Here is a 22,550-nt window from a genome sequence, read left to right on the forward strand (position 1 = left end):
CAGTCTATAACTTCTAATTGATTGATTAATAGAAAATTGTCTGATTTACTTAAAAAAAAAAAAAAAAAAAAAATTAGTTTGTTGTTAGAATATTTTATATATTATTATAGGGTTTATTGTGTTTTCTATTAAGGTTTATTCCTTACCTTAATTAGTCTAGAGTTACTTGCCTATCACTCATAGCCTCTTTATAAATAGAGACATTTGTATTCATTCATATATATACACTAGTTAATACAATGTAGTCCTTATATGCTTTTGCTCTCTCATTCTTCCTCCACAATATATCAGAGATATATTTAACAGTTGTAATTATAACTCGAGCTTCACAAAATGGTTTATATAACTCAGGCTCATCTAATATATAATCAATATAGGACTTGGTATATATACCCCTTCGTTACCTAACGTAACACTTTATAAACTTTACAATTTTTTTCACTCAAATTCTTGATGATTATGTCATAGTCGTCCTGCTTGCCCCAATGTCCGTGACTCACGTGATGTTACTAAATTATTATTATTATTTTTTTTATAGCATTTGTAATAATTTAGAGAAGCCCCATATCTTGAAAAAAAATTTAGTTAAAATTATAATTAAAACACTTTAAAATCACTTATAAAGTTGATGACAAATCGATCATTATTGGAGTCTACACCAATTTTCTAAAGTAGGCCCACGATCCTCTCTTCAAATTTCCCTTTCTATGTTATTTCCCAACATGATTAGTGAAATTTGTTAAATTTTGATGCTTGTCCACGCTCGGAAGTAGTCTAACATGTAGAGAAAGGTATCCTTGTTAAGTACATCCAAGGTATCCCGGTTCCTGGTTCTAGTTTCCCAAAACCAAGAATTGGGTACCCCGGTTTCGGTATCCGGTTTTCGCTAAAAACCGGAAAATCGGACAGGGTTGACACCCTTACACGTTAATATTTTTCTTATAATTTTATAAATTCAATAGATCAACCATTACATTTGTTGGAGCTAAAATCCACTATGCGTCCTACTATCTCTCAACAACCTTATATTATCTCATAAGATCCTACATTATCTCAACTACCTCACATTATCTTCCCACTATTTCAAATGATTCTTCAATCATCTGAAAGGAGAAGATCAAGGAAGCAGTTATAGAGATAAAACTCTAAAAAGAGAACTCAAGACAGAGGAAAAGGGGATCGGTCATTATTTCTTAATACATTGCTAGCTCCGGCTATATTTTGACCCCATATACGACTGCTAACTTAAGCATCGGAGGGTCTACGGGGCCTTCCCTGTAGACCCCTTTGATGCTCTTATTATTTTGTAAGAGCCCGAAGATCACTGGTTAGAGACGCCTCGAAGAACGTGAAGATCACACTAAACGGAGACTGTTAAATCCAAAAAATGCTTCAACAGTAGAGAGAAGAGATCTGAGGCCTAAGTCTGCAGAGAGCCGAGACCCGAGGCCTAAGTCTGCAAAGAGCCGAGACCTGAGGCTAAAGAGATCCGAGACCTGAGGCTGAAGAGACCCGAGGCCTAAGTCTGAAGAGACCCGAGGCCTAAGTCTGCAGAGAGCCGAGACCTGAGTCTGCAGAGAGCCTAGACCCGAGGCCTAAGTCTGCAAAGAGCTGAGACTTGAGGCTGAAGAGAGCCGAGACCCGAGGCCTAAGTCTGCAAAGAGCCGAGACCTGAGGCTGAAAAGAGCCGAGACCCAAGACCCGAGTTTGCAGAAAGCCGAGACCCGAGTTTGTTGAGAGCCGAGACCCGAGTTTGATGAGAGCCGAGACCCAAGGCCCAAACTGCAAAAAGCCGAGACCCGAGTCCGTCGAGTTACCAGGTGTGCCGAGTCACAAAGCTTCTAAGCTTTGTCGAGACTACAAAGCCTGCCTCGGACGGTTTGAAGATGACAACATTCTTATGTCGCAAAGAGAAAGTGGATGTGGCTATTGATGAAGCTGTCTCATGGGTGATGTCCATGGTTCAGTCTCTAGAGGCTCGCTAGCAATACCACCGTCTGCTTGAAAGATACTGCCAAGCTAAGTTAATGAGAGTAAGATAGAATCAGCATTACTGCATGACGTGATGCACCTGACCGACTCCCCTCAAGCTTGTCGATCCACGCAAATGGCCACCGACTCACCTTGAGATGAGTGGTGAAACAGTCCTGAATTAAGTTTACGGGCTCAAGCAAATGGGCTTGCAATGTTATTCCGGGGGGTCGCGATCTCTCGCTGCGAGTCCTAAAACTGGGGCAGCGAGCCTAGCAAGATCAGACATTTCGCAGTGGCCAACCCCTTTGTCTACACCGATCGCCACTTCAGGTTCGCCGGACGCCAAGTCTTGCCAAGTCTGACCTTCGGCAAAAGAACCTCGGGTCGCCAACCCAAACTCAGGTTCACCGACCCCTCTTCTCGGATTTATAATTATCAATTATATTTTGCTTGGATGCATGCACTGGTTCTCATTTTGTGCAGAAAAAATCCGAGAATAAAATTTCGAGGAAGAATCCCGAGAGTCACAACTCAAGGAAAAATTCCGAGGAAAAATCTCGAGACAACTCTTAAGGGAAAAATTCCGAGAAAGAATCCCGAGAGTCACAACTCTGAGGGAAGAATTCCGGGGAAAAAATCCCAAGAGCCAACTACTTTGAGAGCACCAAGTCCTTAGCATCAAAGAACCAAAATGAAAATAATTTTCTAGATTTACTAATGCTCAATTCGTTATTTTATTGCTTGGATGCATGCACTTGCTTGGTGTCTTTCTTCTTTTGTCCAGAAAAAACTCAGACCAAAATTCCGAGACAAACTCAGAAATTTTTTGAAGAAAAATTCCGAGAGTCCGAGGATGAATTTTCGAGGAGAAATATCCGAGAAGCAAAAAATCCAAGGAGCAAATTTTCCGAGGAGAAATATTTTGAGGATCACTCCACCTCTCGAGGCTCTAACATCACTCTGCCTCCCGAGGAAGTCTCGCCCCGCCAGATAAGTCTCTGCGAACTTATTTTATTTAGTGCATAGGTTTCACGTGTAAAAAAAAAAGAAAAAAAAAAGTATCTCTTTATGCATAATTTGCCTTTTTGCAAGCTTTGTTTAAAAGCAAAAGCTCATTGACCTTATCAGGTTGATGACTACAGGATTCATAAAAAGAAAAAAAAAAAATACCTTCTGCATTTAAAACCAAAAACAATATTTCTTTTTACATCAATGGCCATAAATAAGTATACGTATATTTATAATTGTTAAATGTTTTTGTAATTTACTAGAATCAAAGCACAATTTAAAATTCTAAATACATATGCTCGTGGCTCTTGATGAAAAGACAATAATACAAGAATGTCTCTGTTGAAGATGTGTTTTAATGTATTAAAATAAATACATGCCTGATTAGAATAATACTGAATTTTGGTCTTGGTGAAAGCCAATGGCAATTCAAAAATCATTGGGTGTCTAATATGTCCTTTTGTGATAGGCATGCTTCTCTCGTGAGAACAACTTTGTCATATTTTAGCTTTAATAGCATTCTACATCCTTAGTTCTAATTTCCTGGGATTATGGTTGGTTGGGCTTGATAATAGTCAATTGTATTTCATACACCGTAAGAAGGCATGTTGTGACTCGATTTTAGTGCAACATGCTCTATATTCTTCTTTCAATTTTGTGCAGTGAATAACAGAGAGGAAAAGGTGCACAATGTGGCTTAGAGTAATAAAGCACTTCATGCCATCTCGAGATGACACAAACCTGAAATCTGAGCAGTATAAAGCAGATCCAATTCCTCTACTCAAGCCTAACAGAGTATGGCACCCAACCTTCTGAAACAAACTCAACCGAGTAACTCATTTCAGAGAAGCAGATATACTCTCGGGCTTCCATGACCAAGCCCTCCTCAGAGCCACCGGCGCCGACCCCTCTTTCGCACCGACGGCTATCCACACTCGGTGACTTCTCGGATCACCGAGAAGTAAATAAACACATTTAATAGATACCAGTAAACAACATCTAAGATAAGTGGTTGCTTTCCCTTGCATCCTCTTTTATTTGCAAGATATGATTCATTAACACTAGCTATTAAAAGTGTTTCATGATAATTGTGGAATCTCTATACTAACCTTCATCTCAGTAGATGATGAAATTTTATATTCCATCACTAATTTATAATGCAGTCTAAAAGGACTCATAAGGTTAGTGTTTGTCGTTTTGTGCAAACCCCAAAACAAAACAATGGCTTAATGGTTAAACCCTTCTTGCACAAACCCATGTGGGTTGAAAGTAAAGAATGGCAAGAAGAAGTTGTCCATTTTGGCAGACATACTATCAACTCAGCCTCAAGCTAACACTCACTCTTCCAAGGCTTGTTATAAAAGCTTGCGTGAAGGCATGCCAAAAGTGGCTGGGCACAAAGATGAGCAAATGTCAGCTAGGAAGTATAGGCCAGAGCAACTCCTATCCATTGAACTTATTGCTCAATTTAAGTGTCTCGTCATCGATGCCACTCCTGCCACATAGAATGGGGGGTACATATTTTATTTTTATATTATATGCATCTTATAACCAAATACATGCAGGAAAAGTTCAATGTATGAGGAGTTTGTTCTCGAGCTGCCATTAAATGGTTGCCAACAAGACGCTCTGCCTACTAAAGCCTTGAGCCCCGAGCACACCACGGAGTTCCATCCCAAGATGCGAAGAAACTGGGCTTCCTAATTGCTCTAAATATTGAGCTCATGAAAAGCCATTTCACAATTTATGGGATATCATGGTGGACAAAGGGAGCTCATTTCCAAGAAGCGGAACTTCCTTTTGGTGGCTTACAAGAACATGATCAAAAAGCGTATAGTTTCATACGGCCGAGCATCACTCCGCCTCATACGGCCGAGCATTGCTTTGCCACACCAAGGCCAAGCTTCGCTGAGCTTCGCCTCTCCCTGCTAAGTCCATGATTGCCTCACCCTCGCTGGCTATTGTCGGATCTTGCCGAAAGTTCACGTGATCCCGAGATTTTCTAGGAATCCGAACAAAAGGATCCCGAGAGTCACATATCCAAGAATGGGGGGTATCTAGTTTGAAGATCATCTCTGAAATTTGAAGAAACAGCTTGGTGAGCGCAAATGAGGCAGTCATCCCAGCTAGGGTTGGATCAAGTAGCGTTTCGGCTCAAGTGCAATAATGAAAGCCACAAGCTACTCCTTGACATGTTGTAGAAGAAGTGGGACTAGCCCCAAGAAACCATGGCAACATAACAAGAGTGAGCGGCTCGACACTTCAATCAAAAGAGGCTCCTCAGTGGAACATAGCCGAGAGACATTCCCCGAGAACAACTCAGTGAGATACTCGAGGCGCTTTCCGGAGGATGTTTGTGAGGAACACAGTCGAAGAGACTATAATTCATTCACTTTTGAGAAAAACAACCAAAGTTTTCCCGAGTCAAAAGGGAAGTACATCCAAAGTTTTCCCGAGTCTAAAGGAGACACTGCCAAAAAACTTTCCCGAGATCAAACTCAGGAAACATAACTAAGGCACCTTTCTAAGTTTAACCTGTCAAGAACGTAAATCCTTCAAAGAAGGTGTGTTCGAAAAAGGTTAAACAGCTAACCTGTCAAGAACGTAAATCCTTCAAAGAAGATGTGTTCGAAAAAGGTTAAACAGCTAACCTGTCAAGAACGTAAATCCTTTAAAGAAGGTGTGTTTAAAAAAGGTTAAACAAATAACCTATCAAGAACGTAAATCCTGCAAAGAAGGTGTGTTCGAAAAAGGTTAAACATTTCCTGAGGCCTAGCACTTAGCCAAAAGCACTCTACTGAGCAATCACAGGTAATTCATAAATTACTGTCGAGATTGCTAGGAGTGATGCATAAATAATATCATTGCAAGCAAATGAAATGACTTGCAGTTTGATCAACCCAAAAAGTCCTATTATTCCAAGTATATAATTACAAAACAGAAGGGCCAACTTCGGGAGCTCTAGGGCTTCGGTCGCAAACACGCATAAGATTCTCGATGCCCGACCAGCTGGACAAGTCAGCCATGGGAATCGGGGGGTAACTGTTGGAGATAAAATCCACTATGGGTCCCACTATCTCTCAACAACCCTACATTATCTCATAAGATCCTACATTATCTCAACTACCTCACATTATTTTTCCACTATTTCACATGATTATTCAATTTTCTGAAGGGAGAAGATCAAGGAAGCAGTTATAGAGATAAAACCCTATAAAGAGAACTCAAGACAGAGGAAAAGGGGATCGGTCATTATTTCTTAATACATTGCTAACTCCGGCTATATTTTGACCCCATATACGACAGCTAACTTAAGCATCAGAGGGTCTACGGAGCCTTCCCCGTAGACCCCTTTGACGCTCTTATTATTTTGTAGGAGCCCGAAGGTCACTGGTTAGAGACGCCTCGAAGAACGTGAAGATCACACTAAACGGAAACTGTTAGATCCAAAAAATGCTTCAACAACATTTTTGAACTCAGGTGAACCTTACATAAATTTAATGATAAATTTATCTATTCACTATGAAAATAATTAAAAATAAAATGAATTCTATCATTTTTCAAATACTTTATTATCATCACTCACGAGTAGGTTAAAATTCTTCTTCAACAAGCGGCGTTCAATATATAAAATTTTCAAATAAAATAGAAGGTAAAGAGCAAGAGTTGGAAGTTGGAACTCAAAAATCAGTTTTGTTGCGTGGTAAAATAGTCTTCATAGATGACGCACCCAGTGATGAACGAGGCTGAAATATTTTCACTAAAATGTGCTTGAGATACGTTGTGATAGCCCCACGTATATAGAAGTAACCCGCGGTTGTTCCATTAACGACTTCCAGTCAGCAGGAATACAAGTTTCAAAGCCTCCTCAAATCACTTCACAGACCTGAGAGAAACAGAGAGAAACAGAGAGGGAGAAGAATGGCAGAGGAGAAGGTGACGACGACAGCAGTTGAACGCACACTTGAAATAACGCCGACGTGGGCTGTGGCGATTCTGTGCTTCTTCTTGATACTAATCTCCATTCTTATTGAGAAATCGCTCTGTCGTCTCCGCAAGGTACAGCTGCATGGAAGAACTTTGATAAATCATGGAGGTATAAGTATAACTATGTATAATTAGTAATAACCCATCTATCTTTTGATCTTTTGAGCAGTATTTTACCAAGAAAAGGAGGAAATCTCTCATTCAGGCTCTTGACAAGATCAAGTCAGGTGAGAATTCTGAACATGGGAGTTAAATGTTTAATGGGTTTTTTTTACTGTTTTCTTAATGTATTCTCTGTTTCTGCAGAATTGATGCTTTTGGGATTCATATCATTGTTGCTGAATGTAAGCGAAAGGCCCAAAGCAAAAACTTGTATTCCAAAGAGTGTTGGTGAAACGTTTCTTCCTTGCAGTGATTATTCGACTGCAGCTGATGCAGAGGAAGAAACAAAATGTGCAGAGCAGGTGTGAATTGTTTAAGCAGATATTGAAAAACGAAACGTCGTTTCATGTGACAAATTAATTGAAGTTCAAATTCCATTGATGAGCAGGGAAAGGTGTCGTTGTTGTCAAGGAGAGGCGTTCAGGAGCTGCAATACTTGATCTTTATGCTGGGTGTCTTCCATATATTCTCCTCTGTCCTTACTTTCAGCCTTGGAATGGCCAAGGTAATTTCCATGGCTTTACAGTAACGTAAAAGCTTCACTTTCTGAGCTGCTTCTTCTCTTCCATCACCGGGTGCGGGGAATTTGATGGTTTGGTTAATTTAGTTTTGACTTTTACATTTAGGAAATTTTCTTGCAAATTCCCCGAAGTGTGAACTTTGACAACTTTTCAACTTTCCGTTCTACAGAGATTTTTAATGGGAAAGCTGGACCCCTGGTGTTGGACATTATAGAAATGATGTTCACCACACTAAAATCTTACAAATATCCGTCAGTAAAAATCTTATAAATATCCCACTTTATTGACATGGTTAATTATTGTTAAAAAAATAAAAAATTGAGCATGGGTTAAAACTGTCACGTTAATATTATGGGATAAAAATATATTTTTTAACATTTTTAATATATATATATATATATATATATATATATACATACTAGACCCTACTGTATATATTAATACTACACAAACATCTCACAAATAAAAATCTTATAAATATCCCACTTTATTGACATGGTTAATTATTGTTAAAAAAAGAAAAATTTGAGCATGGGTTAAAACTATCACGTTAATATTATAGGATAAAAATATGGTTTTTAACATTTCTAATATATATATACACAATAATTACTAGACCCTACCGTATATATATATTACACAAACATCCCACAAATATCATATAAAGCGTACATTATATGGTTTAGTAGCTAGACCTTACTGCTTTTAGCTTTATAGGATATTTTTGTATGGTAATAACATTACTCTGTAGAATATCAGTAATGCTATTTAGTAGTCTATTATAAGACCATTATACAATTTGGATGATATAACAAAAAAAATTAGCCTTTAATTTTTTTTTTTCTTCTTAAAAAGTGTTGATTTTACTATTACATCATCAAATTGTATATATAAAAAGAAAAAAAAAACCCATATCAGCGCATCTTTTCCCGGTGCTTGTTTAAGGTGCATTGGTAACAAAACAAGCGTTAATATTTTAATATAAGCGCCGACAAATAAGTGTCGCGATTTTCTATAAGTATTACTCTACAAATATTGAAGTAGTATATAACATTACTCTCGACATAAATGGCATTTGTTAAATTTTATTTGTTGAATTTATCTTTTACAGATGAGGAGGTGGGAGTCTTGGGAGGCAGAAGCCAGATCATTGGAATATCAATTTTCAAATGGTAAGCTTTGACGGCTATGAATCTACCTGGAATCTCGTCCGTTGCAAAGTCTCTGTGGACCCTATTGTTCTTGTTTTACTATGGTATCCTGAAACGTACGACAAATGGAAAATGATTTGTATGTACAGGAATGATTAATATTAATAAATTATTGAATACATATTCTGCCACACTATGTCAAATAGTTAGTAAAATTACAATTTTACTAACTAGTAAAATAGTTAGTAAAACGGGCCTAATAGTTAGACATATTAGGCCCGTTTTCTTCGGCAATTCTTTAAATCTGTTTACAAAGTGGATTATTTCATTCTCAGACATGGATTCATTACGGTATTGCATGCAACCAATCCATTATTTATATATAATTAGTCCATGCATGGTAATTTTCTTGATTAAGGGTGAAAAATATTAATAATTTTTGCTCTCTTCTGCTACCAATATTCTAGGCCCACTTTGCAGAAGGAAGTAACTTTGATTTTCAGAAATATATAAGAAGAGCTTGGGAAAAAGATTTTGGGGTGGTTGTGGGAATAAGGTAAGCATGCATACTATTGTGCAAAAAAACATACGATCACAATTACGGTAAAATAAGGCAAGAACAATCACACACAAAATAACACCAAAATTTAAGTGGTTCCCCAATATAAGATACATTCACTGGCGGAGGCGATTATGAAGAAATTCACTATGAAAAATGGAGTACAACAATATAGTGGAGAGAAAATCACTCAGACCCAAAATCTCAATACACCCAAATCTCACTATCACACAATAGAGATTATTCTCAAAGAAGAAAACAAAAGACAGAAATACAAACTCTTCTTTTTTTGCCGAGATACGATGACGAGTGGTCTCTCTATTTCTTTCTCTCTCTCGCAGTAGCACTCTTTCTTTCTTTTTTCTCTTATTTTGGCGCCTCCAAAATCAAGAAGAAAACAGTCGGCGCTCTTTGTCTGCTCTCCTTTATTTTCTTTCTTGTCTCTAACTCATGAAACCAAGAAGGAAATACAAGAGGTGCGGCGCACTACTCTGCTGCCCTTCAAACAGCAGCCCACAAATTCACATATGCTGCTCTGTTGATGTTTTTCGCACACCCTATTTACGCACAAAACTTTGGCTTTATACATGGGCAAAGTCGATGCACTCCAATTCTCCTAATACAAGTCATTCTTGGATTCCATATAAGACAAAAACTATAAAGCCTTTTACAAGAAAGACTTGTACACCACGTAAGCCCTACACACTCCAACTTAGAGAAGGATTTGGAGAGCTAGTCTCCCACGGTAGTACCCATAAACCAATAAAGCAAGACATGGGCCCATGACTAAATTGAGGGTTGAAAAGTCACATAGTCAACAATCTCCACCTTAACTTGAAACCCATCAAGTCACAACAAAACAAATCTCATTCTGATGCCTCCGCCCAAGCCCCTAAGGGCTATCACAATTCATAAGTGTCACTCAAGTCCAAGCACCTCTTGAACTTGAGCATATGACCTGGTTTAGAGAGACTACCATACTTTTCTACCAGCCCTCTAGGCCACACAGCTTTCTCTGTTGGCTCTTTTTTTCTATTGACCCATTTGCACTCTTTAGCCTTCTTTGTCTTGAGCAATTTTGTTGATTCTCAAGCTTTACCTTTCTGTAATAACTCCACCTTTGTCGGCATGCCATTTTGAATAGACGATGAGTCTCCACTACTAGCTGTCAAAACAAAGGAAACCATGTCCTCAAATCCATACCTCTCCGGTGCTTTTCGATCACGTTTCTCTCTGCCTCTTGCTAAAGAATAAGGCTCTTCTCGGTGCTCTGAGTCCCTTGACGATTCTTCGTCATCACATATGTCCGTGAGTGAACACTGTTCATCAAGCTCCACCTCCTCGACCTGTTTCCCTTTCTGGCTCTCAGTCGATGCTTCACTCTCACCCTTTCTTAACATATAGGCCTCATCAAATACCACGTCTCTACTAACAATCTTCTTCTTTGAGACTGGATCCCAGAGCCTATAACCTTTAACAGCAGATTCCAAACCAAAACAAATACATTTTCTTGGCTTTGAATCTAATTTTGATCGCTCTCCACTTTGCACATGAACGTATGTCGAACAACCAAATATTCTCAACATAAAATAATCAATCGGTTTGCCTGACCATACTTCCTTTGGAATCTTGAAGTCAATCCCAGCGGCTGGAGATCAGTTGGTGACGAAGCATGCATAATTAATTGCCTCAGCCCAGAAACTCTTTAGCAATCCTGCACTCAACCTCATACATCTCGCCTTTTCCAACAGTGTTTTGTTCATCCTTTCGGCAACTCCGTTCTGCTGTAGAGTTCCTCTCATTGTGAAGTGATGAGTAATGCCTTCTGTTTTACAGAATTCCAAGAATGCAGTGTCTTTGTATTCTAACCCATTGTCGGATCTCAAATACTCCACTCTTCTTTCAGTCTGATTTTCCTCCTACGCCTTCCACTGCTTGAAGATGGTGAAAACCTCTGACTTGTGCTTTATAAAGTACACCCAGACCTTTCTTGAGAAATCATCAATAAAACTGACAAAATAATGTGTACCTCCGTTTGATGGCATCGCCACTTGTCCCCAAACATCTTAGTGAACATAGTCGAGAACACCTTTGCTTGTATGAGACGCCACCTTAAAGCTCACTCTTCGTTGCTTCCCATACATACAGTACTGCCGAGGTGGACACTGCAGCTCTTCCTGTAACTGTGTCCCCGAGTAACTTATACAAATTGCCAATTTTATTGCCCTTCATTGTCACCATTGCACCTTTAGTTATTTTCATAACTCTATCTTTTGCTGAATAACCATAGCCCAAAGAATCTAATTTGCGTAATGAGATCAAATTTTTCTTAAGGTCAGGAACATATCTAACATTAGTGAGTATCCTGACAATCCCTTAAAACATCTTGACTTTTATGGTACCTAGTCCAATGGCCTTACACCTAGCATCATTGCCCATTAGCATTGTGCCCGCATTACATGATTTAAATGTGTCAAACCACTGCCTATTTGGACACATATGATATGAACGAGCAAAATCCAAAACCCAAGAGTCTATGAGATAATTTTTACCTGAGGAAACTGAAAGAACATCTGCGCTAACCTTGCTATCATTAGACTCACCATCGGCCACACTGACTGAATCTTCGGAACCTTTCTGATTCTTCTTATCTTCTAGGTCTTGTTTTATCAACTTGCAAAATTTTTTGTAGTGCCCTTTCTTGTGACAATAATAGTATTCCACGTCTTTTGCATCTGACCGAGATTCTCCACCCTGTGCCGATCGTGACATAGACCGATACTGCTTACCTCTGCCATTCTTCCCCTTAAATTTATTTCTTCCGCGCTTTGGCTCAAACCGTGCCACAAGCCCATCAGCTTGATCATTGACAGGTTTTCTCCGCGTCTCATGTGACAAGAGAGATCCCGTCACCTATTCAAACGCCAGAGTCTCTTTCCCATATAACAATGTCGTAACTAGGTGATCATAGTAAGGGGGAAGCGATGCCAACAAAAGTATCGCTTTATCTTCTTCTCTAATCTTCACTACAAAATTCAACAACTACGTATTCAACATGTTGAACTTGTTGAGGTGCTCCAGCAAATCTGTATTTTCCTCCATTTGTAAACCATATAGTTGTTTCTTCACGTACAGCTTAGTCGTCAAATTCTTTGCCATATATAGACTCTCTAATTTCTGTCAAATTGATTCTGCTTTTTCTTCATCAATCACATTGTGAATAACTTCATCTGATATATTAAGATGGATCACACTAGTAGCCTTCACATCCATCTCTTCCCAAACATCATTCTCCATCTTTTAGGGTTTCTTCGCCTTTCCCAATAACGCCTTGTGAACTCCTTGCTGAATCAGCAAATCCTTTATCCTTCTTTGCCAAAGAGAGAAATTGTTCTTCCCATTAAACTTCTCTACTTTAAACTTGGTACTTACCATATTTGCTGTTAATTTAATTTCTCGAACCTGATCTCTGATACCACTTGTTGTGCAAAAAACATACTATTACAATTACGGTGAAATAAGGCAAGAACAATCATACACAAAATAACACAAAGATTTAAGTCGTTCCCTCAATGTGAGATACGTCCACTGGTAGAGGCAATCACAAAGAAATTTACTATGAAAGATGGAGTATAAAAATATAGTAGAGAGAAAATCACTCAGACCCAAAACTCCAATACACTCAAATCTCACTATCACACAATAGAGATTATTTTCAAAGGAGAAAACAAAAGACAAGAATACAAACTCTTCTTCTTTTGTTGGAATACAATGGCGGTTGGTCTTTCTATTTCTTTTTCTCTCTCGCAGTAGCACCCTTTCTTTTTTCTCTCTTATTTTGGCTCCTCCAAAATCAAGAAGAAAAGAGTCTGCGCTCCTTTGTCTTCTCTCCTTTATTTTCTCTCGTGTCTCTAACTCATGAAGCCAAGAAGAAAATACAAGAGTTGCGGCGCACTACTCTGCTGCCCTTCAAACAGCAGCCCACAAATTCACTTGTGCGGCTCTGTTGATGTTTTTCGCACACCCTATTTACGCACAAAACTTTGGCTTTATAGATGGGCAAAGTCGGTGCACTCCAATTCTCCTAATACAAGTTATTCTTGGATTCCATATAAGACAAAAACTATAAAGCCTTTTTCAAGAAAGACTTGTACACTACGTGAGCCCCACACACTCCAACTTAGAGAAGGATTTGGAGAGCTAGTCTCCCACGGCAGTACCAATAAAGCAATAAAACAAGACATGGGCCCATGACTAAATTGAGGGTTGAAAAGTCACATTGTCAACACATACAAACAATTGCACTGTATAGTAACACATTGATATGTGATTAATTTTTCTGGGGCATCTTTTTTCTGCAGTTGGTGGGTTTGGATATTTACTGTGTTCTTCCTATTCTTCAATGCACACGGTAAATTAAATTGAATTCATTTAAATTCAATAAGTTGATCTTTAGATTAATTAATTACTAAGCTTGGGAATGCTGACTAGCTAGCTAAATTATTTATTCTCTTTCTGCAGTATTTCGCAGTTACTTATGGCTTCCCTTCTTTCCATTAGTGGTGAGTAAATCAATTACTTCAACTACAATAATAAGAGAAATACTATATATATACTACACTTTCCTCTCACCTCAATTTCAATGAATTGATGTGGTAATGCTCATTAGTCTTTGAACCTTTTTTTTTTTTAACGAGATTAATCTAGAGACCGATGAACATTGTCATATCAGTCTGGTAAAATAGATAGGGTGAGATAAAAGTGTCATATAGAGCATTGCTTTCGGTGAAAGTATGAGTGTTTAAATTAAGGTGATTTGTGTTTTTGCAGACGCTGTTGATTGTGGGAACAAAGTTACGGGGCATTATAACCAAGATGTGCTTAGATAGCCATGAGAAATCTCAGGTTGTTAGAGGAACATTGCTTGTGAGACCAAGCGACCACTTTTCCTGGTTTGGTTGGCCCAAATTGCTTCTCCACCTTATCCACTTCATATTGTTTCAGGTCATCCTTCAATCTTTCTTCAGCTTTAATCTAAAGAAAAACAATTTCTTTTGACCCTTTAGATTTAAACAAGACTTCTGATCTTTTGACCAAATTTTACCAAGAAAAAGTGATTTCTAATATAGCTAAAGTTCCCCCACAATAATATCCAATTCCCTTGTTCTTTCAGAATTGGTAATGAAATTATTTCAAGAAGGTAAACTTTATTCTAATAACAGAAACTTTTTTTGGGCTTTGCAGAATTCCTTTCAACTAGCATTCTTTGCATGGACTTGGGTAAGCATCCAAATTAATTAAGTTTATGGTTATTAATTTCTACCATTCTATTATATTATAAGTAAGGGGGAATAATAATATTCATTGTCTAATTATTATTACTTGCTTCAAATTACAGTACAAATTTGGTTTTAGGTCATGCTTCCACAAAGAAAATGAAGATATTGTCATAAGGCTTGCCATGGGTGTAGTTGTACAAGTCCTTTGTGGCTATGTCACACTCCCTCTCTATGCTCTGGTCACACAGGTAAATCTATATTCAAATCCTACAGCTAATTATATGAGAAATTTTGGCAAATTAATTCACACACCCACATCAAGATTTTAAATTTCCTATCATTTTCCTCGAATTTTTTTTCACCCTCTGAAACATGCAACAGATCGGTACTTCAATGAGGAAAGATGTTTTCACAGAGGGTGTTGTTAATGCTGAAAAGATGGCGAGTGAAAGCCAAGAAAAGCGTTGCTTTGAGGAACACAAACAATTACTCACTAGACACCTCCCATGAGACTTCTTTGGTCGACACTTCACCTTCTTTCAATACCCTTGAAGCAACAATCTCAGTAGAATCTGGTTCCCCATCAGACGCCGAGTACGTGGCAGATGGAGTTGATGATGAAGAAAAGGGAATTGTTGGAGGAAGATCACAACCGGAGGAGAAGCAAAAAATCATGGGAGGCTTGTTTTATGGTTTTGATGTAGTGAAAAGGAAAATAGGCTAGCTAGCTCATAGCTGTACAGTTATTACAGTTATTATATATATATGGAGGAGACGATGCCGTTTTGGCTGCTTCTTAACTACTCCGACTACTGACATTTTTGGGCCTTGTCTTCATCACCTTGTATTTTTTTTTTTCTATTTTTCTTTGATTAATAGATTTCTACTAGCTTATGTCATTGGTTATATATTCTTAGTGATTAACACAACAGATAATAAGAGAGGAACTGTTCATTCTTATTTCATTTTGATGAAAAAAAGTTCATTTTATACTAAGAGAGGAATATGTAATAAGTGGCCGAATTGTGAGCGATTTTTTTTGGGCTCTGCTGACGTGGCATAGCTCCTAGCGATTTTTCAAAGTAGAGTGGTTCTCTGCGACTAGTTTTCTGAAACTTTCTTACGCGCCTCCTTGTTCTAGCGCGTGTGGGCACGTTACTTTTCCAACGACTCCGATTCTAGTGCCGGTGCTTCGGCGTTCCTTGCTCGTTGAATTATGAGGAATGATAGATTGGTGAGTTATGGCCAAACGAGCAAATAGGGGTCGTAGGGGGGAAGAAGGTATCAAAATTGTTGTTGAAGGATGCTTCAGTGAATTTGGAGGTTGCTTTGCGATCTCTGAATTGTGAGGTAATCAAAGTGATGAGGAAGATAATTGTGATAATTTGACAGAGTTTTGTGAGGATGTGGCTACTTCGAAGCTTGATACCCAGAATTTGCTTGTTCAAAATAACTCTATTTTGCGGGAGAAGTCTTTGGCGATTCCTGCTAGTTTTCCTGAGGTTGAATCAGTGTGTAATCCTGTTGTTGTTGAGTCTTCTGTTACGGTTGCTCAGAAAAGTGTAGTTTAGGATTGGAGGCAATTGTTTCGTAAGGAGAAATCTATGGGAACATTGCAGTATTTTGTTCCTTCTCTTAAAGATGGTAGAGTTGTAGTAAAGCCACCTAAGGAAGCTATTGAGGAAGGTATTTCAAAATGGTCTTCTTCTCTGGTTGGCCAGTTTCTTGATAAGCCCCTCCCCTATTATATTGTTAAACGTACTGTGGAAAGTATTTGGGCTCAATATGGAAAGGTTGAAGTATACTTGTTGGAGAATGGCTTATATTTGTTTAAATTTGCTGATGAGAAGACACGAGATGAGGTGATGGAGGCAAAAGTTTGGCATATGGCTAATAAACCTTTGATCTTGCATAAATGGATTCCTGGTATGCAACTTCTCAAGATTTCTTTATCTTCTGTTCTTGTTTGAATTAAATTACATAATTTACCTATTGAGTTTTGGAATGCTACATGTTTGAGTTATGTGGCTAGTGGTATTGGAAAACCTATTTGTGCTGATTCTGTCACTGAGGAGCAGTTGAGGCTTGGTTTTGCTAGGGTTTTGGTTGAAGTGGATATGGATTCTGGTTTTCCAAAGGAGATTGAAATTGTTGGTGTTGATGGGGAAAGGGTTGTAGTTGGCATTGAATATCCTTGGCTTCCTGTCAAATGCAAGAGGTGTAAGTCATTTGGTCATCTTTCTCATACTTGTTCTAAGGTTAAGAAACAGGTGTGGCTTCCAAAAAAAGCTGAGCCTATTCAGAATTTGCATGTTGGTTCTGTGATGGAGAAGGTTGCTGAGGTGAAGAATGTTGTTCCTAAAGCAGTGGTTGAGCCTAAATGGAATGTGGTTAGAGCTAAAAGAACTCATGTTTCAAAGGCTACTATAAAGGATAGCAATAGTCATTGGACTAATTATTTCCATCTTTTGGCTAGAGCTAATGGTAATTTTAAATCAAGAGAGGTGAGGAGTGTAGATACTTTTTCTTCCCTTCAAAATGTTATTGAATCTGCTTTGGTGGAGGAGAGTGCAAAAGTTAAAGGGAAAGGTAAAATGGGTGAAGAGGAGGAGGTCTTGATGAGAGGTTTTTCTCCTACTCAATGAATTTTCTGATTTGGAATGTAAGGGGTTTGAATCACCCCTCTAAGCAGAAGGAGGTTGTGAGTATAATTAGAAAATATAAGATTAGCCTTATTTGTTTGATTGAGACTAGATTGAAGGAAAATAAGGCTGAAAAAGTTAGGGCTTGTATTGTGCCAGATTGGGACTATGTTTTTAATTATGAAAAACACTTTTTGGGAAGAATCTAGATTTGTTGGAAAAATTCTGATTATGTAGTGTTTGTTTTGGATAAAAGTGAGCAAAGTATTAATTGTTCTATTAAGTCCCTTACTAGTAATTTTTGTTGGTTTCATTATTTTGTCTATGGGGCTAACCAAGGGGGTGGATAGAAAGCATCTTTCACTAATTTGTGTTCTATGAAGGCAAAAGTAGGTACTAATCCTTGGATGATTTGTAGGGATTTTAATGTGGTTCTTTCCTTGGCTAAAAAATGGGGATTTGATAATCTATCTTCTTATGAAATTGAATTTGGTCAGTGTTTGAATGATCTTGAAGTTTTGGATCTTAATTTTAGTGGGTGTTTTTACAATTGGACTAATAAAAGTGAGGAGCCTCGGTTTGTAGCAAGAAAACTGGATAGAGTTTGGGCTAATGTAAATTGGATGAGTCTTTTTGGGAATACTGCTATGGAATTCCTTTCAGGGGCATCCTGCTATTATTTCAGTAGGTACTTTAAAAAGTTTTGGCCCTAAACATTTTAAGTTCTATAACTATTTGTTAGAGCATAAAGGGTTCTTGGATTGGGTTAAGGAGGGTTGGAGCATTCAGGTTGAGGGATTCCCAATGTTTCAATTGTATGTTAAGCTTAGGTCTGTGAAAGCTGTATTAAAAGAGAAAACTCTAGTTTGTTTTGGGAATTTGCAGCAAAAAGTTATTCAGGCTCAAGAGAATTTGAGCTTAGCTCAAAATGATGTTTTTGCTTCTTTTGGTAGTGTTGATAGTCTTCTTAAGGAGAGGGAATGTCTTCATGCTTATGTTTCTATTTCTAAAGCTGAGGAATCTTTCTTGAAGTAGAAGGCAATGAATCAATGGTTGAATTTGGGAGATCAGAATAATAGGTTTTTCTATAGATCTTTTAAGGTTCAAAATGCCAAGAAAACTATTAAGTATCTATGGGATGAGCATGGCACTAAAGTGGATGATGTTGATCATATTAAGAGGGTGGCTGAGGACTTTTATTAGAATCTGTTAGGTACAGATCACCTACAATTCACCGATGCAAAAGCAGCTAGAGTTAGGCAGCTTATCCCTGTTGCTATCTCCTCTGAACATGTAGCTACTTTGGAGAAGGAGGTTTATGAGGATGAAATCAGAGACACTTTGTTTCATATGAAAGCCAATAAGGCCCCTAGTCCTAATGGGTTTTCAGCAGATTTTTTTAAGTCTACTTGGCCTATTGTGGGTAAGGAGGTAGTGGCTGCTATTAAAGGTTTCTTTACATCTGGTTTATTGCTTAAGGAAGTGAATGCTACTATTCTTTCTTTGGCTCCTAAAAAGGTTAATCCTTCTACCATGGGTGATTTTAGACCTATTGCTTGTTGAAATGTTATATATAAATGCACTACAAAAATTCTGTCTAACAGGATGTTGCCTATTTTGGGTGATTTGGTGAGCATGAACCAATTTGCTTTCGTTCCTTCTAGGAATATATCTGAAAATGTTCTATTGGCTCAAGAACTTGTGAGGGGTTATCATAAGGAAAAAAGGGAAACCTAGGTGTAGTTTGAAAATAGACCTTATGAAAGCCTGTGATTTTGTGAATTGGGAATTTATACTTCCTTGTCTTCACTGTTTTGGTTTCCCTAATAGATTTTTGAGCTAGATCGGGGTGTGTATTATATCTCCTAAATTTTCTGTTTGTATTAATGGTACTTTGGTTGGCTATTTTGAAGGTAAAAAGGGGCTGAGGCAGGGTGACCCTATTTCTCCTTACTTGTTTGTTCTTGCTATGGAGGTTTTCTCTCGGATTATGGCTGCACATACTGGTGGTAATGCTAGTTTTAAATTCCATCCTAAATGTGAGAGAATGAAGCTTACACATTTGTGTTTTGCAGATGATCTTTTGATTTTTTTTCAGAAGCTAGTTTGAGTTCTATAAAAGTTATCAAGGTTGCTCTTATTGAGTTTGAGAATCTGTCTGGGTTGAAAGCTAATCCTTCAAAGAGTTCTCTCTGTTGTTCTGGAATTTCAGATAGAATGAGGCATATTCTGTTGGATGATTTGATGATGAAGGAAGGTCATCTCCCTGTGAGGTACCTTGGGGTTCCTCTTATTTCTTCTAGACTTTTTGTAGCTGACTGTGGAGATTTGCTTAGCAGAATTTCTGGCCGTATAGATTCTTGGCTTTCTAAGAATCTTTCCTATACAGGTAGGCTCCAGTTGTTATCTTCTGTTCTTTACAGTTTACAAGTGTATTGGATGAGCATTTTCATTATTCCTAAAAAGATCATTAGAGCTATTGAACAAAAGTTCAATAGGTTTTTATGACATGGAAAGGAAGAAGGTGTAGCTAAAGCAAAGGTTTCCTAGCCTGATCTTTGTTTTCCTAAGAATGAGGGAGGTTTGGGATTAAAGAGGCTAGAAATTTGGAATCAAACTTTTATGCTTAGGCATATCTAGAGTATTTTTGCTAGGTCTGGTTCTATTTGGGTTGCCTGGGTTAGAGAAAATCTATTAAAAAGGAGTTTTTGGAGTGTAGGTATTCCTCAAAATTGTTCTTGGAGTTGGCGGAAAATTTCGAAGCTGAGACCTATTGCCAAAAGGTTCTTGAAGTTTGAAGTTGGGAATGGGGATAGCATTCCTATGTGGCTGGATTTGTGGCATCCTGCAGGAGTTTTGCTTGAGCAATATGGATTTAGGGTTGTTTATGATGCTCAAATTAATATTGAAGCTAAGCTGTCTTCAGTCATTTGCAATGGAGATTGGTTTTGGAGACTAGCAAGATCAGAAGCTCTAGTTGATATTCAAGCTAGGCTTCCTGAATTTGGTTTAGGCCAATGTGATAAGCCAGTTTGGACTGTTTCTAAAAAGGGTGTTTATGTTAGTGCAGAGACTTGGGAAGCCCTTAGAAAGAAGAATGCAGAGGTTATTTGGTGGAAGATAGTTTGGTTTCCTCTTGCTATTCCTAAGCAGGCTTTTATTTTGTGGCTTGCTATGAAGGATAGGTTACTTACAGGTGAGAGGCTACTTAAATGGGGTTATAAGGGTGAGGTTCAGTATTGCTTCTGCCATTCTAAACTGGAAACTCGTGATCATATTTTCTTTGAATGCAGCTTTAGTTCGAGAATTTGGAAATATTGCATGATTCATTGCAGAATTGATATGCCTCCTATGATTTGGGCTGAACTTGTTCAGCTTGGCTGTAATAGGTAGGGAAAGAACTCTCTTAAGTGCTTGATATGTCAGTTGGATCTTGGTTCTGTAGTTTATAACCTCTGGTGTACTAGAAATGAGCTTAGACATGATGGTGTTCTAAAAACTGAAGAGCAGCTACTAAAACAGATTTTCTGGAAATCAAGGCTAGAATTGCTGTAAAAAGAGGGTTTCTTAGAACTAGGGAGAACCTTTTGTTGTGTTCTTTGTGGAACTTGCATTCTGTAATGTTGGCTTGTAATTTTTGCTTTTCTTTGTTTTAATCTGTAAGGGTTGTAAGGGGTTGTTTTGGTGTTGAGTTGTTGTTGGTTTGTAGGTTTTGTTTTCCCCTGTTTTGCTTTGTAAGGGGTTGTATTTGTGTTTTTGTGTTGCTCTGTTTTGAGCTTTGGTTTTAATGAAATGCTTACTCATAAAAAATAAAAAATAAATAAAAAAGTTCTTATTTTGTTAACAGGAAAGAACTTGATTACTTAAGCAAATTAATAAACAATTTTTCCTGCACTCTCTATTTTTTTTCCAGAAATATTGAACGCTAAGTGGGTCATGGGCTCACTAGAGAGTGAACTACTAGCAAATAACTTGGACTCACCCATGGATGAAAATAGTTAAGGTTATGGCTTTTAATTAATTAGGAGCCAATCCAAAGATATATAAATAGTAGTGGTTGCAAGGAACCTGTGGTTTAGAAGAAATTCTTTGGTTTACGGGGGATTTTGGTCATCCAAATCTAATTGTACGTGAGGTTGTTAGAATTTCATTAAATAAATTTGTATTACTCCATAGCATGTGAACAATAATGAAAAGAATGTAAAAACATACCTTCTTTGCTAGAAGATGAGTCTGCCATCTTCCTCCATTTGTCCTGTTGTGTTGTGTGTGTAAAGGGCACTAGTCTCTTAACCCTAATTGCTCTAATGACCTAATGAAGTCTAATGGGATAATTTCATTTATATATGTAGGGTGAGAGTACATGGCTTCCTCAAGTGCTTATAGAATTGGTTCAGCCCATTATGGACCCAAATATTAAAATGACTATGTCAGTCCACCCAAAAGTGAAATAAAATACAACAATCTCTCACTTGGACTGCATAAGTCATTTAATTACCAAGTAAACCAAAATAAGCATCCCAAAACACAATCTGATCCAAATGTGTTTGCAACTACAAGTTAAGAACACATCGATAGGATGTATAACATATAACAAGTATTTACAATCACGTGATCTAGAAAATGGAATGCAAGTATAGCATACAAATAGCACAAATAGTGATCACTATATTTTCAAATAAAGCCCACTGAAACAAATACACAATGTCTCACCGAGACTCACACACAATATCTCGTATCATAACACCAATACCATAGTTAACACAAAAGCACACAAAACAATATATGGCAACACAAAAGGTACTCACTATTTACACAAGGCACATAACTCCCACTAACTTAATAGAACAAAAGACTCTAACAACCTCATATGAGTCGCATGTTCCTGAAACACTATAGGAGCCAAAACCCTTGGTCATTGGGTCCGCCAACATATGTTTTGTGGGAGTATGCATAACTCAAATGTGAGATTCACCTAACTTTTTCTCTATAAATAAATACTTTTATGCCAATATGCTTGTATCACAATGAACTCCTAGTATTCCGAGAGAAAGAAAATTGATGCAGACATAACTCAAAATATTTCTAATGGCATCTAGACTACCCAGCCCTGAGATAAAATTCTGCAATTATGTATCATGACGTGTAGCCTCACAATAAGTTACACATTATGCCTTCATAGTTGAGGAAGCTATAAGTGTTTATATGACACTTTTTCCCAAAATAGCTCTTCTCACAATCACAAATACACTACCTGGACAACCAAA

At 37.8% G+C, this 22,550-nt stretch overlaps 1 protein-coding gene and 1 pseudogene across 2 annotated transcripts; both read left to right on the forward strand.

Moving 5' to 3' along the window:
* The first annotated feature begins 6,845 nt into the window (after positions 1–6,845).
* LOC132172330 (MLO-like protein 12) lies at positions 6,846–15,439 on the forward strand (annotated as a pseudogene). Its single transcript, XR_015911872.1, has 14 exons — positions 6,846–7,041; positions 7,139–7,196; positions 7,276–7,433; positions 7,520–7,636; positions 8,764–8,824; positions 8,953–9,008; positions 9,080–9,154; positions 9,271–9,359; positions 13,724–13,773; positions 13,884–13,924; positions 14,193–14,366; positions 14,607–14,642; positions 14,761–14,889; positions 15,023–15,439. The product of XR_015911872.1 is annotated as an MLO-like protein 12 (transcript).
* A 606-nt stretch (positions 15,440–16,045) lies between these two features.
* LOC148589845 (uncharacterized) lies at positions 16,046–20,676 on the forward strand. Its single transcript, XM_088515412.1, has 2 exons — positions 16,046–16,143; positions 20,052–20,676. The coding sequence occupies exons 1-2, from the start codon at positions 16,046–16,048 to the stop codon at positions 20,674–20,676; spliced, it is 723 nt and encodes a 240-aa protein (XP_088371538.1).
* The last annotated feature ends 1,874 nt before the right edge of the window (positions 20,677–22,550 follow it).

The sequence above is a fragment of the Corylus avellana genome, chromosome 1 (genome assembly GCF_965113065.1).
Source record: "Corylus avellana chromosome 1, dhCorAvel1.hap1.2, whole genome shotgun sequence".
Taxonomy (NCBI): domain Eukaryota; kingdom Viridiplantae; phylum Streptophyta; class Magnoliopsida; order Fagales; family Betulaceae; genus Corylus; species Corylus avellana.

Excerpts from the sequence above, each read along its gene's own strand:
- LOC148589845 (XM_088515412.1), top strand. The coding sequence starts at position 16,046 with ATGTGGCTACTTCGAAGCTTGATACCCAGAATTTGCTTGTTCAAAATA. Across the intron at positions 16,144-20,051 it reads TTCCTGCTAGTTTTCCTGAG|ACCTATTGCCAAAAGGTTCT; the intron begins GTTGAATCAGTG and ends TTCGAAGCTGAG.